General features: G+C 36.0%; 2 protein-coding genes across 5 annotated transcripts in view; one reads left to right on the forward strand and one right to left on the reverse strand.

The window, feature by feature from the left end:
• Positions 1–17,639, forward strand: part of GTPBP8 (GTP binding protein 8) — a 20,406-nt gene continuing 2,767 nt past the window's right edge. The window contains exons 1-6 of one of the 3 annotated variants that reach the window (XM_028110575.2): positions 1–370; positions 1,983–2,081; positions 3,825–3,955; positions 5,141–5,240; positions 7,185–7,303; positions 11,992–17,335. In XM_028110575.2, coding sequence (XP_027966376.1) covers positions 35–370; positions 1,983–2,081; positions 3,825–3,955; positions 5,141–5,240; positions 7,185–7,303; positions 11,992–12,073 — 867 coding nt within the window. In that variant the 5' untranslated portion in view covers positions 1–34 and the 3' untranslated portion in view covers positions 12,074–17,335. Of the gene's footprint in view, positions 371–1,982; positions 2,082–3,824; positions 3,956–5,140; positions 5,241–7,184; positions 7,304–7,488; positions 7,703–11,991; positions 17,336–17,639 lie in introns of those variants that run through there. The other 2 variants (XM_028110576.2, XM_028110577.2) reach the window with 2 other exon arrangements.
• The window catches only part of RMP64 (ribonuclease MRP subunit p64), a 14,142-nt gene continuing 10,842 nt past the window's right edge, over positions 14,340–17,639 (reverse strand). For both annotated transcript variants that reach the window (XM_028110570.2, XM_028110571.2), the window contains exon 9: positions 14,340–15,889. In XM_028110570.2, coding sequence (XP_027966371.1) covers positions 15,427–15,889 — 463 coding nt within the window. In that variant the 3' untranslated portion in view covers positions 14,340–15,426. The remainder of the gene's footprint in view (positions 15,890–17,639) is intronic.

Raw genomic sequence — 17,639 nt, forward strand, 5'->3', positions numbered from 1 at the left:
GCGAGACCCAGCGCGGGACTTCTGGGAGAGGAAAATGACAGCACTGGGCTTGCGACTACCCACCGGCAAGCTATTGGAGCTGCCGGCGGCGCTGGGGCGCGTGAACCGAGCTTGCAGCACGTTCCAAACCTTCGCGGAAGTTCTCAGGTTGCCCACGAGACAAATGACGAAGCTCGCGTTCCCACTACAGGAACTCCAGCGGCAGCTCACACCAGACTCGAGGTTGGACCTTCACGTGAAGACCTTCGACCCGAGTCTGGAGGACATCTCCAAGGCGGAGAGCGTCTTCACGGCCACCGGCCGCAACTGCATCGAGTACCTTAGCTCCGCGGTGCGTCTCGACCACGCCCCGGACCTCCCCCACCCTGAGGTGAGAGCCACGGCTGCCCTCAGGTCGTGACGCCTCGGGCAGGCATTTTGCCGTCACCGAACGAGAGAGATTTTCTAGCTTTGTGGGGACGCATGTAATTATTTTAACTAAATAAGCATATATAGTTTATTTTGGTAATGAACGTACAAGACTATAGGATTGTAAAACCCAAACCAGTTCAAAAAATTAAATGGCTTTTTATTATCTTTTTTCTTTTTAATTAATGTAGGGGAAAACATGCCAACATAAATGAGACAAAGTGAAGACTATGAAAAGTAAAATAGTTACACAAATGTGGTGATCCTTATCAGTACGTAATTTTCACCCAAAGTCTTCTGTCGTGCAAAAGTAATAATTATATATACATGGCAACAATGTAGGTTTTTTTTAAAACAACTTTAGTGAAATTTCATGAGTGTGCATTTTATGCGTGTCTTATTAGAGAGCTCATTATTTGCCACTGCACCACTGCAGTGGAAATTTTCCTTCTAATCAGAACTGCTATGATAGTTTAAATAGAACTAAGGGGTAGGTAAGTCATTTAATAATTTTGAGATAGCGTCGTGTTTTGACTGAAATTTCTGAATTACTGGACTTTTTGTGTAATTCGTTTCTTAAAATTTAGTTTTATTTATATATTATCATTGTATTTAATCTGGCAGAGCATTTGAAATTTATGCAGGACTCAGATCAATTCATGTTGAAGGACTAACCGCAGTCTTGCAAAATATATAGCATCCCTGGCCCCACCCACTGCCACCCAGTCCTATTCATATAACCTGAGGTTATTCAAATAACCTCAATAAAAAGCCATTTAATTTAATGCCCTTCCAGATTTTCAAAACACCTCCCGGCCAGAGGGTGATACCACCTTCACCTAAAACCACTGATTGGTATTGTACCCCCTTCAATACCGTGTTAAAAAGCGGAGTCATGTATATTAATGGTTATTATCAGGAACGTCATGTTCCTTTCTACACTGTAGAGGTCTAAAGGAGAAAAGCTTAATGGGAACAAGAGGTCAAGGGGAAGAAATAACCTCATAAATACAACGGTGTTACAGTCTACTCTGGGAGTTCATAGGGAAATGCAGTTTCAGACATGTAGTTGTACTTTAGAATAAGTTTTGTTGAAATGCATCTAGTTTTTAACTTCAAAAAGTTTGTAAATATGGAATGCTTAACAAATGTCCCAAATATTCTTGAGTAGCATGATGTAGTTAAAGGCACAGGTTCTGGATATAGATGTCCTGAGTTTAAATTCCAACTTCTTCCATTTCCAGCTATATAATTTGGGGCCAGTTACTTAGCATTTCTCTACCTCTAGTTTTATCATTTGTAAGATGGGGATAATAATATTACCTACTTTATAGGGATGTTGTAAAAAGTAGATAAGAAAATTTATATTAAGTGCTTGGAAAAGTACCTGGCACTGGGAATCATTCAGTAGATAGTAGCTATATGTTAGAATTTGAGGTTCGACTAAACATAAGCCTCCTTTTTACATGGCTAGGCAAGACAATAGTTTGACAGATTTTTTCAGCTAATACAACATATAATAAAAATGTATATATAAACCTAGTACTCAGTTATCTTCTTTTTCCTTGTATAAGGTGTGTTTTATAGGCAGAAGCAATGTTGGAAAATCCTCTCTAATAAAAGCCTTATTTTCACTGGCCCCAGAGGTTGAAGTCAGAGTCTCCAAGAAACCGGTATGTTGAAGGAAAGGGTTGAGGAGGTGGGATATAAAAGAAACAGTATATTGAAATGTAAAATATGTCTGAACTATCTCTGAATTGACTAAAGTGACTAATCAATGTTGAGAGGTACAAGAAACCATACTTGCTAAGTTCCTAGAACAGTGATTTCTTTGAAACTAGTATTAAAGTAAGATATTTTAATGATGCCTGTATATATATCCCTGAAGAAGAAGGAAGTATGTCTGGATTTATTTTAGCTGTCTTGCCAGTTTCTTGAGGAAATCTTTTGTCCAAATCTTTTCCAAAGAGTTGCCAAGTAAAGTGTTCTATTGCCATTCTATATTTGCTTCTTTAAGAATGATCATCTAGTCCTACCCTGATTTTAGAGGCAACTGCTTTGAAGAGGCTTTTCCCTCCTACAATTTTGTGTATCTTGCTAACTCCTTTCTCCCTCCCTTCCCTTACTGCCCCTTGTCTCTTAAATGCAGGTATAGAGACAGTGTATTTATATTAGGCAGACCCCATTTTACCCAGGGCCAAATTATGTGATTATCCCAGCCAGTCTGCTGTAGTAGCTTTTCTGTCATTTTTTAAATTTCCTCTACTCTTTCTCAGTGATGCAGACTACCAATATCTAAGATATAGTGTCCTTAAAACTCACCCCCAGTTCCCCTCACCTTATTATCTATCCATGGCAAAACGTTCCCACCAACCTACGGCTCACTGCCCCACTTTCTTTGCATTGGAACCCTTCCATGAAGCTTCCCTAGTCTTCTCTTCCTCCCCATTTCTTCATATAGTTGATTCCCTGGCTCCATCACTGATGCTGATGACTGTAATTCATTAAATCTCCTATCCTTAGGCCTACTCTGTCTCACCAAATAACAGCTAAACTCTGATTTCTAGGTGGGGTGGGTTCCCTTCCTGCTGTGAGGAAGAAATGTATTCTTGACATTCCGAATCTGTCATTTTCCTATGGATAGACATCTCAACTGATTGGGAACCTAAGCACTGTTTTATAAAATCTTTCTTCTGAAAATATTCGTTCTGAGTTCCAAAAATTGACTCTTTAAGCTGTTTATCTTAATCTTTTGTTTTCTGATTAATAGTGTCATTGGACACAAAATCATGACTTTTTGTCATCTTTACATCATTTTAGTTTAACACATATTTTATGGTGTTGTACACGCTTTTAAAAAATGGTTTAATGAAAGCACTAAGCCATCTAATGAAACACGCAAAACATCTTGATAATAGGGAAGCAGTAGTCTAGGTGTCATAAACTATCAGGTTTTGCATCTAGGTTTTATGAAAACCTATATGACTGACAGTAAGTATTTTTAGTTTAACCAATCTGTGCCATAATTTATTTCTCTTTAAAGTGGAGATATTTTATTCATCAGAGAATATTAACTAATGTAGTAACACCATTATAGGGTAACTTTTCACTGAGAAAGAGCTAATGAAAAGACTCCGACATATTTTGGATACATATTCCTAATCAAAAGTTCTTCTTAGGTCATATGTATGCTCTTAAAAATGAATTGGAGGGAAGAAGTAGTATCTTCTAAGCTTATCTCCAGCCACTTCCCTTCTATATTCTTTTCCTGTATCATCATCAGCACAGCTAGGATTATATTCAGAACACTTAGGCTTTTAATAAATATTTGCTGATTGAATAAAAATATTTTGAGTCATTAAATATATAAAGGATGTATTTTAAGAAAGTTTTTATTTTTCCATTTATTTTATCAGGGGCACACAAAGAAAATGAATTTTTTCAAAGTTGGAAAATATTTTACATTGGTGGACATGCCAGGTTATGGCTATAGAGCTCCCGAAGATTTTGTTGACATGGTAGAGACCTATCTAAAAGAACGAAGGAAGTAAGGAAAATGTTTTTTTATAAATTTAATCCAAAAGCATGTTTTCATTAATGGAACATTCTTCACATTATGACTCCATATTATCAAGTGACTTCTTTTAGAAAGTCCATTTTATTCTCATGATATTCTACAATACAATATTTAGGGCCAAGGTATGTACTGCTTGCTTAATTTTTTCTTGTAGATTAGCTTAATCTTAAATTCAAAAGTTTTTCTAAATTAAGAGTATAAATGTATTTCAGCAGAGTTCATTAATTTTCTTATGTCAAACTTGTGAGTGGCTAATTTTGAAAATAAAAATTATTGGTTAATGTGGTATTTACTAAATTTAAATAAACCTCAGTACATTTTAAAAATACCTCTGATATCACATCCTCTGTAAATGGTATCTTTGTTGTCTCCATAGGTAGTCAAATGGCAGTTCTATGTTTCAAGCATTGCACAACATACAGAAAAATTAAATTTTTGAAATATAAAAAAGTATCTACAAGTATCTTGCTTGTTGTAGCTTTACGCAGAAACTAAGATGAAATATTTACACACAAAAAATACAAAACATAATGTCTTTGGTTTCTCTTATCTGTTACTCTTAATATTTGAGAATTTAGACATTTTTGTGATAACTTATAGTTAATTGGGTTCATGTCTCTTTCCCCACTAGAGTTCAAGCTTTTTTTTTTTTTTTTTTTATTTACTTGTCAGAGAGAGAGAGAGAGCACAAGCAGGGGGAACTGCAGGCACAGCAGGCAGAGGGAGAAGCAGGCTCCCCGCCGAGCAAGGAGCCCAATGCGGAACTCGATCCCAGGACCCTGGGATCATGCCCTGAGCCAAAGGCAGACGTTTAACGGGCTGAGCCACCCAGGTGTCCCTAGAGTTCAAGCTTTTAAAGGAAGGGACTCACTCATCTTTGTGTCCAGCCCTAGGCAGAAGATCTTAGGTCCAATACTTAACTGTTGAAATAAATTAATATTTAGTAAATTTAGTTATTGAAAATATTGAAATTGAGATTTATTGGATTGTAGGATGAACTTCTAGTAAACTGAGAATTCCTTTTGCCTAAAAAATTTTTAAATTTTGGAGTGAAAATTATTCAAAAGAAAATTTCTCAGGATAGTGAGGGTCAGGGAGAGAAATGAATGAGTATATTTGATATTGCCATTAATTTTTATTTCTGCATTCTTATAGTTTGATGAGAACATTTTTGTTAGTGGATAGTGTTGTCGGAATTCAAAAAACCGACAGTATTGCCATAGGAATGTGTGAAGAATTTGCATTACCTTATGTGGTAAGTATTTCTTTTGAATCATGGTTGCTGTTGGAAATACCAGTTTGTGTGTATGCATGTGTACATGCTTGTGTGGGTGTGTCTTTTTAATGAGAGAGCAGGTCTTGTCTCTGCAAGAGTAGTTCTCAAATAATCTTTTTTGATTATCAGCCATTAGTAGATAAGTTCTGTGGTATTTATATTCTTTTTCTTTCTCTCAGCTTAAATTTTCAAAATTATAGTCAAAGTAAAGTATTTTTAAGCTGTTCATTTAGTGTTCCTAAGTGCTTTTCCCTTTCATTTTTTTAATGGCAATATAAAATTTGTCTAAAACATATTAGTGGCTCTTTAACAGCAGTTTGGCATATACTACTTATATCAAAGTGTAAATGAAATTGCAACTGAAAAATTTGCTGAAGTAATTTGTAGTTTAAGAACCCTTGCAAGAAAATAGCGGGCTCCAGCACACACAGGTAAGATTTTTACATTCTTTAAGAAAACAATATTTCTTCTGGGAATATCTTACCAGTATTTTTTTCTGTTGTTTGTCCTAGAATAGAATACAAATTAGTAGGTTGGTATCCACATTTACTTTGCTTTGTGAGTTTTCCAGATAAAATAGCACTCCAAAGTTCCTTTCTAAGGAAAAGAATCCATTGACTATAATTTGGTTTCCAAAAAAAGGAAACCACTAAAATGTAACAGTGAAGTTTAATGCAAATCAAACCATGTTACTAATCAGCTAAGTTTTTGTATTCTTCGGATTATGGAATTTTGGGGGTTTGCCAAAGCCCTGTGAAGCATAAGCTATAACTACAGTTAGTATGAGAAGCCAAAGGTTTGATTATAGTCCACATAGTAGAAAATACCCAATAGTGCCAAACTGATTTTAAGTTATATAGTATTCCTGATTTGGCATCATAGGTACCAATTTGTAAAATTGTATATTTTCCTCAGTTTCAAAGGAAATACTACTTTCTTCTTTGGAAAGAGGTTGTGATAGAGGAATTATGTCTCTCCTTTTAAATATCAGCATATTTGCTCTTATGAGGAAAGACTCCCAATTGGAGGGACTCACAAGTCATTAGAAACCACACACTTTCTGCTTCTCGCTCCTTTTACCATTAACATTTTTTATAACTGAAAAGCCTAAATGATTAGTCAGGAAATTTAATTTTATAGAAATTCCCCAGGAAAACTGAAGGTCAAAGTTTTACTTTTTAATTGATTTTGTAATCATTCCTATAATTGTAGTGGATATAAGATACAAATAGCCTGATTTCTAGTTTGTCCTTTATATTATTACATATAAGGCAGAACCATTTTGTAGGTCGAAAATGATTATAAGTTGGCAATTTTATATGGATCAGCCTAATAAAATTATGTGTCTTAGTTAACATAAGATATATAGTGACATGAAATTTGTTTTATGTCAATTGCAAATATGACTCAAGGGTCCTTTTCACTAGTCTTGAATCTAAGATATGTTGGCCCTGTGTAGTTAAAGCACCATTTAAACAGCAAACACGTAGTATATGCTTTATACATTGCATACATTCATTCATTTAATCTTCATGGTAACTCCTTTTGGGAATGTTGCTTTTATTTTATAGATGAAAAAATAAGTATAGAGAGATTAAGAAACTTAGAAGGATCATCTAGTTGTTATTAAACATGTATAGCTAGGGGCGCCTGGGTGATGTAGTTGGTTAAGCGTCCGACTCTTGGTTTCAGCTCAGGTCATGATCTTGGGGTTGCGGGATTGAGCCCTACATGGGGCTCCCTGCTCAGCCAGAGTCTGCTAAGGTTTCTCTCTCCCTCTCCCTCCCCACCCCACCCCCCGCCATGCACTCATTCTCTCTCTAGAATAAATAAATCTTTAAAAACAAATTGTAGTTAAAATGTATAAAACTGTATATTAAAAAAGACTTAATTTCTAATGCTTAAGTATTTGTTTTCTTACAGATGGTATTAACAAAAATTGACAAATCTTCCAGGGGACATCTTTTAAAACAAGTGCTTCAGATCCAGAAATTTGTTGACACTGAAACACAAGGATGTTTTCCTCAGTTGTTTCCCGTAAGGTAAGAGTTGAATTATTTTATAACTTTATGTACTAACATCCTTTAGTATTATGTAGTGTTTCTTAAATTGAGGTATCACTTAAAATAAGAGGAGTTTGGAAGACTATGCATTAACCATGATTTATTGGTACAACCCATCAGCACTTTTATTTTTTTCTTCCTTCTATTTTGTCTTCCTTCTGCAGGCTCTTGCTGGATCTTCCCTGCAGCCTAGCTCAATCCTAGATCTCAGCAGAAGTGAAAACTTTTTACTTTTTAAAATCAGCTAAATAACAGCCACAATAAAGATACTACCATGCTTTTCTCAGTTTCCAAGAAAAACAAATTATCTTTATAGTAGAAAGCTCATTCAGGATGTGAGGGATAAAAATTTTTCTAAAAGGACCAAATATAAAGAAATGCTTCTTATAAGTTAGAATTAAGCATTGGTAGAGACAGAATGGTTATTTCTAGAGCTGGCAATTTTGAGATATTTGATAGAGTTTAGTGATGAAACATGAGTCTATACTTGTAGCTTATACCTTGGATATGGTAAGTACCTTGTACTAGAGCAGAAATATAGTGCCATTCCCATAGGATTTTCTTACTCTAACTTCTTTGAGGAAAGCAATATGGTATTTGCTATGAGAAATAATTAAACCAAGTAACAGTTGTATATGAAACTATCCCCTAATCAGTCATTCAAGGTCCTACCAATCCAGATCACATTTAAATTGTTTGTAATTATGAACATGCCTGTCAGAATCCTTCTTTCAGTCATTCCTACAAAATGCTCTTCTCCCTTGACTTTCATTCAAGTATTTATCCTGTTCATTTGTCTGTGTTCCATTTATATATTGGAGACTCCTAGGGGCAGGAATGAAATCCTACTTCTTAGAGCCCTGAGCATTGTCATGGAAGAATAGCTGTTTCTTTTAACTGTTTAATAAGAAGGAAGTGAGACCATCACTAAAAATGCAGCACAAACATAAGATGGACAGAGGACTGTGGCTTAACAGCAGCATTTATTGGGGAAAAAATTAATCTTTAGTTGACTATAAGCTGAATTTGAATTAACAGTTTAATGGGGCTGAGGAAAAACTGACAATGTTTTCTTGACCTACATTAATAGAATTATAGTGTTCCAAAAAAGGCAATGATCTAGCAGTAGTTCCACACAGCTTTGAGCCACATACCATCAGATCAATCAGGTTAGACGGTGGCTCGACATTAAGAACAACTAGAGCTATCTGAAAACAGATGGTCTTGGGAAAGGTTACATCATTCATAACACTTACCTGGTCCTCACAGTAAACATCCCTATTTCCAGCTACGGTTATAGGTCAAGGAAATGAAATAAGTTGCAGAGAGGTATTTGTTTAAATAGAAAGAGCATGGGCTTTGGGGTCAGATGGCCTTGATTTTGCATGGTTCTTCTACTTCTTGGCTATAGATTTTAAAGCAACTTATTTCATTTTCTGTGTCTGTTTTCTCACTAGTAAAAATATGATTGTTAGAAGGATCAAATAAAATGGATGTACACACAGACACATCATAAATGTTAGCTTCCTTTCTTGCCAAGTCAGTAAGTAGCAGGGGTAGGCCAACAACCCAGAGTATCAGATTTTCAGTACTTTTTAAAGATATTCCCTTCTTTAGATATGTCAGCATTCTCTGGAATCACTGCTGCCATTGTACTTGCCATAAGTGACCAAGGCACTTGAGATACAGGAGCCTGGTGACTTTCAAGAACTTCAGCATTCATTGTATATAGTGACCACATACAGGAATTTGGCAGACTGGACTTTGTAGCTCTCAAAACCCAATTCAGAAAGTAGAGTTATATACATTCCTTGGCTTTATGTGCATGACCAAGTACTAGTCTATCCCTCCAGAAAGAAGTTTGGCCTATTCATGAAATAATTATGATAAAATAAGGTTTTATTTCCTTCTCTTCCTATGATCCTTATAGGAGAAAGGTGGAAGTATAGTCCAGTAAGCTTTGGCCTTTAAGGCTTGGCAAAAGTTAAATGCTGAACTTCATGTCAGAACTCTGCCCCAGCTGAGTAGAGATGTGTAAATGGTGAAAAGCCCCTAAAAATTGATGCTGGGATCAGTCTGTCTTTATAACTGTCATGGGAGAAATATGTTAAGTAGGTACAGTATAATTGCTTTTTATATAGTGGAATTCCAAGCAAAGACAATGGACTCTATTGGACAATAAGGACTCTATTGGACAATGGACAATGGACAATAAGGACAAAGAAAATCACATTACAACATTGACAGAAATGTTGCAAATGAGTTCAAGATGCCATAATTAATGTGCGGACAGTCCAACTTGTATTTCTCCTTTAAACTATGTAACTTCACTTATAACCCAGAAATCATTATGGGCTGTTCTCAAGCAAGCAGCTTTGGTCAAAAAGTCTAAAATGCTGTATTTTATCAAGAAGGGAATTAGGAGTACAGCAGAAAATATTTTACCTGTTTTATATGCAGGTATATATGATTCTTGTATCCATAAAAATCATAGTGTATTCATAAAAGTCCATGTAGCCTGAGAAACCATGTGGTCACTTCCAGCTGACAAATGGATGGATGCATATGGATGGATATAGTAAGATGAGTAGACAATAATAGACACAATAATGGTGATGATGATTTTTTAAAATGATGAAAAAAGGTCTAAATTATCAAGGTTGTTGAATCTTTGTCACAAGAAGAATAAACTAAAGAAATCAAAACTTTTAGTCTAGGAAATAAAATGCAAAATAGAAGATATTCCAATAGCATTTTTCACAGAAATAGAACAGTCTTAAAATTTGTATGGAACTACCAAAGACCACAAATAACCAAAGCAATCTTGAGAAAGAACAAAGCTGAAGGTATCATGGTCCCTGATTTCAAACAATATATTGTAAAGTTACAGTAATCAAAAAGGTATGGTACTCGCATAAAAAAAGACACATATATCAATGGAACAGAATAGAGAGGGCAGAAATAATCGCACACATATATGGTCACTATGACAAAGAAGCCAAGAATATACATTCGGAAGAGGGCAGTGTCTTCAATATCTGGTGTTGGCAAAACAGGAAAGCTACATGCAAAAGAATGAAACTTAGATTACTGTCTTACATTATACATAAAAATTAATTCAAAATGGATTAAGGACTGGAATGTAAGGCCTGAAGCCATAAAACTCCTAGAAGAAAACATAAGCCCTTAACATCAGACTTGGCAATGATTTTTTGGAGTTGACACCAAAAGCGAAGGCAACAATAGCAAAAATAAACACAAGGGACTACAGTGAACTATAAAAAAGCTTCTGCACAGCAAAGGAAACCACACAAAATGAATAGACAACTTCCTGAATGAAAGTATTTGCAAATCATGTATCTGATAGGGGCTAATATCTGAAATACATAACTCCTACAACTCAATAGCAAAAAAAAAAAAATGATTAAAAAATGGGCAGAGGATCTGAATAGACATTTTTCTGAAGAATGCACACACATGGCCAACAGAAAAAGATGAAAACATGAAAAGATGCTTAGCATCACTAACCATCAGGGAAATGCAAATCAAAACCACCACAATGAGATTACCACCTCACACCTATTGGAATGGCTTTTATCAAAAAGGCAAAAAAAAAAAAAAAAGCAAGAAATAACTAGCATTGGTGAGAATGTGGAGAAAAGGGAACCCATGTACACGGTTGGGAATGAAATTAGTGCAGACTCTGGAAAAGTATGAGGTTCTTCAAAAAATTGAAAATAGAACTACCATATGATCCCAAAATACCACTTACAAGTATTTATCTGAAGAAAACAAAAACTAATTTAAAAAGATACCTGCACCCCCACATTCACTGCAGCATTATTTACAATAGCCAAGATATGGAAACAGCCTAACTGTCCATTGATAGATGAATGGACGAAGAAAGTGTGGATATATGTATACACAATGGAATACAATTCAGCCATAAGAAAGAATGAAATATTGCCATTTGTGACAACATGGGTGGATTTTGAGGGGATTATACTGAATGAAATAAGCAGAAAAGACAAATACCATATGATCTCACTTATATGTGGAATTTGAAAAACAACAAAAAAGCAAATCATAGATACAGAGATTGGTGGTGGTTAGAGGTGGAGGTTGGGGGATAGGAGATATGGGTGATGGGGATCAAAAGGTACAAACTTCCAGTTATAAAATAAGTCATTGAGATATACAGCATGGTGACAATTATACTGTATTGCATATTTGAAAGTTGCTGAGAGCAGATCTCAAAAGTCCTCATCACAAGAAAAGGAAAAATTATAATTATGCCTGATGACAGATGTTAACTAGACTTTACTGCTATCATTTTACAATGTATACAAGTATCTAATCATTATGTTGTACAACTGAAGCTAATGTTATGTGTCAATTATACCTCAATTTAAAAAAAAAAAAACTTAGTCTGGTTAATAAAAGGCAAAGTAGTAGATTTGGTGAAATTTTTGGGATCCTGAAGGAAATTGATCAGATAATGTGGATCATCAGATTTCGAATACAAGAGGCTGACGGAAGAGAGGAAAGGTAGAACAAATTAAGACATTCAGTTTCATACGTGGAACTCAAGAGTTTTTAAGTTAGATGAATTCAGATATGTTACTATATCTGAAGTAAAGAAGAAAATTTTTCTTTTCTTTTCACAGTTCTGTGACCTATTCTGGAATCCATCTGTTGAGATGCTTTATAGCGAATATAACAGGAAATCTTAAGACTAATGGCCTCTAGTTTAGCTGAAGATTCAAAATTCTTTTTGTCAACTGGAGTTGAACATATAGAATTTCAACTTTGTTTTAAATGTTGTGTATCTATAATTTGCAGAAGGATAATTTCATCTTTAAAACCTGCATCTTCCCAAAGCAAGAATGAATTTGTGCTGGGGAAAAAAAAGTTTATAAATAAATTATCCAGTTCATTAGAACAGATACTGTTCCTGTTTTAACAGTGTTTCTATTTTAACATATTGACAAACAAGAGCATATAGAAGTCCATTATGTGAAAACCTATTACTATGTAGAGAAGGATTTGCCCTGTTTTTATTGGGCTTTTGTCTTTTAAAGACAATGTCTATTATGTATATTTAAGGATTAAAATGGACTAGGTAAAAAAAGGGGCTACTTTTCTGTTAAGCATTTATAGGTAGATGGAAGATAAATGCTTCTCTCTATGCCTATAATTTATCTTTTTTTCTGAGTCCTTATTTGAATATAAAAAAAAAATATTCTTGATAAAAGTTCAGTCAGTCCATGCTGGAAACATCAGTCATTTCAGACTGGGATCATTCACCTTCAAGTGAACACAGGATTTAGAATCAGAAGACCAGAATTTAAGTTCCAGTTCTAATATTTATTATATTGGGTCTTGGGCAAATTACTTGATTTCTCTGCCCTTCATTTATAACTCACAAAGCTTATAGAAGTTAAAATAGTATTGTATGTGTAAAAGTATCTGTATACTCTATATATATTTGTAAAGTGAAACCAACCAAGAATACAGCAAAATTCAGATTTATCACAGAAAACCTCTTGTCATAGAGGTGGTAACATTTTCTCTAGTGAAAGACAAAAACCAAGAACTAGTTTTAAGTGAGAACACTGATATTTGCAAAAAGCAGAAAAAGTTGATGGACCAGTTTAGAATTGTACAATAAGATTCAGAATGGAAAGATAAAGCCTTACTTTGACCTAAAGTTAACAGAAAAGATTTTTATGAAGATGCTACTGACCTATTCATGTAAGTGGCTTAGCTTTTCAAAGTGAGGCTGAATACTAAAAAATTATAGCAGTAGCCCTGGATAAAAACTTAAGGCTGTAAAACAAGTTTGTGGCTTTTTTAGGGAATTCGATTATGTTTATGTTTCCAGCTTTATAGTTGATAGCCTTGGTCTTGCACTGCTAACCAGCAGTGTTTTAAAAAAGAAACAAAAAACTTTATGTAGGTATTCACAAAGTAAAATATATGGTTACAATAGACTAATCTTAGAAGTCATCATTTTGCTTGCCAGTGGTACTTTACTGCTTGTCTTAGCCGTGGTTCTTCTCAGAGCAGAGCACAAAACAGAAGTTTGCATGCAGTCGTTTATTTGGGAAGTGATCCCAGGGTACAGGAGTGATGGAGAAAGGAAACAGAAGAAAGGAAAGTCAATCAAGGATGCAGGAGTTGGACATCACATAGGTACTAGTCTTGATCTTGAGGGACCTTCTGGGGAGCCTTAGGAAATGTGCCTCTGAGTTGTCTTTGAAGTAGGGAGAAGGTGGCTCCACACTTCTTCCAGCTTGTGCATGCCTAAGTGCCAAGCAGTTCCTGCAACTTGTCAGAAGGAGCAGGAAGAGAGAGGTCTTTGGAACAGGAGGCAAAGTGCAGTTGTCCACTCCTATTGGAAACTGGTTGCTACAGGTGTGGCTGAACTAAGGCCAAGAGGATTTGGCATGGGAGGTCTCACCACAGTGCTCTTATGAATGACCTGAGTGTTTTAATGCTACCAGAGCAGTAAAATTGGTATTCACGATGATGACACTAACAGTTTTTTTTTTCTTTTTTGGCAGGGGGGAGGGGGCGCAGAGGGAGAGGGAAAAAAAGAGAACCTTAAGCAGTTTCCACATTCAGCTCGGAACCCACTGTGGGGCTCAATCTCACAACCCTGAGATAATGACCTGAGCTGAAATCAAGAATTGCATGCTTAACCAACTGAGCCACCCAGGCTATTTATTAAGGACTTTGAAGTAAATCAGAATGTTTAGCAAGGTTTCAGAAAGAAGGAAGCCATGCCCTGGCTGTGTTTATCAGTCTCTTCAGAAGGTAATCTGCATTTTAAACAACCCACCAAGTGATTCTCAAAACAGCCTAAGGTATCAGAACCACCAGTATAGATAAGTGGGAAAATCATGCAACTCTTGATTTCAGCTCAGGTCATTATCTCAGAAAGAACAAGGCCAGATAAAGAATGGAACGGAAACAGATTAAGGATGGCCAAGGAAAACAAGGGTGCGGTATATACTGGGGCACTGTTTTATTTTTCTATATATCTACATATAACATAAAACTTAAGGCTACAACCTTCTTAACAAATAGAAGCTTACTGACCTAATTCTAGTAAACTAGAATATTTGAAAATATGTAAGATTTACCCTCTGAGCAATGGTACAAACAATATAAAAATACCAGATGACAGCATCAGCATTAAATTATAGATTTAATGTGTGGCCTCCTGGGTCTATTTTGTATCAACTAAGCTGTATTTTTTTATTTAACTTTATCTACTTCTACTTTGTTATCCTGTTTGTATATCATGTATAACCACATGTCACCTTACATCCTTTCTGGAAAAAAAGTTTATTTGGAATCAGTCACTAGCACCCAAATAAGTAAACCAGAAAAAAACCCAAAAGCTTGTGGAGAACTCCAAAAGCATTTTAATATGCCCTCCTGTGAGATAAGGTAAATGAAGTGAAATATGGTAGTGACCAGTCCCTGAGAATACAGTTAGTGGCAAAACTTTTTAGATCCTTGTGATGATCAATTCTAATTTATAATCAAGACAGCACAACCAGGAGAAGCTACAAATATTGGTTTTTGGAGATGAGCTTATCTACAATGGAGCCAGTTAAGACCAAAGTGACCTTTTAAGCACTCCTTGATACTTCCAACCCCACCTGACTCCCCAGATACCCTAAGACACAGTAGGTTTTTATAAACCTAATTACTCAGTTCTTAATTCCCTGGTAAATCATAAAATTATTCTGTTTTTCAGGGACAGCTGTTTTACAGTTTTAATCAAGGAATTATATCTGCTTTTCAAGGACAGGATATGGTATATTTTTTTCATCTTAACACCTGGTACAAAGTCAAACTCAAAATCTGACTATTTAATATTCAAATACTTGTCAGTTAAATGACACAGAGCTACTATAAATGTTTATTGAACTGAAATGAACTGCCGTACAATGTTACACTAAGGTAGCTCATCTCTGAGTCCAAGTGGTACTTCCAAGTCTTTCCAGATTTTTTTTCAGCAGTTCCATGTAAAACAGCAGGACACTGGACCAGTTTGTTAAGCACTTAAATGTCTCACAAATGAGCATCTAAACTCCCATTTGAGCAAAAATATCATCAATGTCATCTGTCTCCTTAATGGTTCCTGATGTATTATGTTTGTTCATTTGCATCACTGTCCATGAATCAGTTTCATTTTCCTTGCTTCCTGTAAGGTTTTCATGAATTTGTTTCTCTTTAGTTTGTATGACAGGATTTGAAACTCTGCTACTCAAGAAGTGATTACTGTTAGGGTAGAGATCAGTTCTATGAACTGTACAGTGCGAGAGTCTCCATTTACTACTATCTGTAGCATTCTGAGTCCCTTGAGGGGATGGCTGAATTGCCTCTGAAAGAGTCAACTGCAACTTTCTCTGTAGTTTCCTCTGTTCCAGTAAAAATCTATTCTGAGATCTTCTTCGGCTCACATGATGCTTTGAGGTTTTGATTCCTGAGCCACGAAGAAGGCAGTTGCAAATAGATGTTTTTATGCATTCTAGTTTCTTCGGCAAACTTTAAAGGACAAGAGAAAGGAAAAATCTGGGATTAAGACACAAAGACATTTTCAAAAACTTTTGTCTCCTTTTTACCAACTCCCAAAAGAAAAGTACACAATTTATTTACAAGTCCTATGCCTGTGTACAACCCCAGAATTATCACAAGAAATACGAAAATAGGAGCTTCAACCCAAATCTGTGTTTTCAGAGCAGAGCTTCCCTTTGATTCAGACTAGCCAAGTATGTCCCCATTATGTTCCCAAAGTAAAGTACCTCCTACAACTGCCTGGCAAGGTAGCTGAATGGTGAGATACCCGCACACTTTAGTGTCAGAGCCTCTCCCTGATAACCGCTAAACTGTCCGTAGTGTAATAGGAGTGGACTGGGGAAAGGATATATCACAAAGAGAACCATCTGCCTGGATGCATTAATCCATATCTGGATAAACAACTTCATGTTTATCAGGGAGGGAACAAAGGAAAAGGAATCAAGGTGAGGGAGGGAGTTTATCTAAGAATGAGAAGACAGAGCTTCTGGCATAGACCACCTGACACCTTGGGCTGCCCTAATCGTGATTCATATATCTTCCTCAAGTGTGGGAATTCAGAACTCAAGCAGCTGATCATTTTAGGTGTTTTGCTTCTGAATAAGGTATACTGCGACAAGGTACATCAGTACCTTGCTAACTGCCTCACTGTTTGTGATAGATTTCAAAAGATTTGCATGGGCCTGTAACTTCTACCCCCTCACTCTCCCCTTTTCCTTTTTAAATAAATACATAACTTTGAGGAAACTCCTTTATAATGTAGTAATTCAAGATCAGTTTCATACCCTTTTCTTGTTTACTCTAAGTGGTGATTTTTAAGTGGGGAGAGGGTAAGTGTACCTCCTAATTGAAATGGAAATAGAAAAAAATGAAAACAGAAGAATCAGAGGATCTGAATTGAATTCTGGATCTCCAGCTGTAACAATCTGAGCAAAATTCCCTATGTCCTCAGCTACAAAATGGGAATAATACTGCCTACCTCAGAGAGTTATCATGGACATTAAGCAAATTTAAAATGTACTGTAAGTATAACATATTGAAGCAGCAAAACAGGGCAGTACGAAAGAACAGTTATTTTTGTGGGGAAGGGAATAATGGTTTAACCAAATACCACTTTGTTACCCTTCTCACTAACTCTTAATTATTGTCATCTTTGTCTCATCTACCCCTTTTCCATCTTGGGCTGAGTTCCCACCCTAGAATAGTTCCTCTTTAGATGGCTACAGGTCTTTAAAGGACCCTAATGTAGAAACCCTTCCAACAATTCATTTCTTAGGAATACTTAACAACTTCTCCCACAACTCTTAATCAAAACTTGTTTTTGTTGATCTTTACAGCCATTTGTGTCTAAAATTGTTACCATGGGCATCTATTAGTTTCTCAATAAAAATATAAAACCCTAAAGTGTCTAACTTCATTGTAATGCTTCAAGTAATACTGGCTCACAAAGAAAACCATCCTTAAGCAGTTCTGTGAATCTAAGAATCAGAGGAAAAGGAAGAAATCAATACATGGGGAGTCTGGCACCCATGAACAAACATTACTTGACCCTAAGCCCAGAGTCTGGTGTGTGTCCTTGTAAGAGGCAGACCCTTCTGCTCTCACACCCTCATCCTGCTGCCCTGAAGCTGTGGGCAGACTGGCTGTCTCTCCTACTAGAGCAAGAGTGAAGAGTTAGTACTCCATGAGGATTAAGTCTTACACAATGTATCCCCAGGCT

Source organism: Eumetopias jubatus, unplaced genomic scaffold (genome assembly GCF_037043125.1).
Source record: "Eumetopias jubatus isolate StellerSeaLion01/CBP00866 unplaced genomic scaffold, mEumJub1_p1.0 scaffold_1, whole genome shotgun sequence".
In the NCBI taxonomy this organism is placed as follows: Eukaryota; Metazoa; Chordata; class Mammalia; order Carnivora; family Otariidae; genus Eumetopias; species Eumetopias jubatus.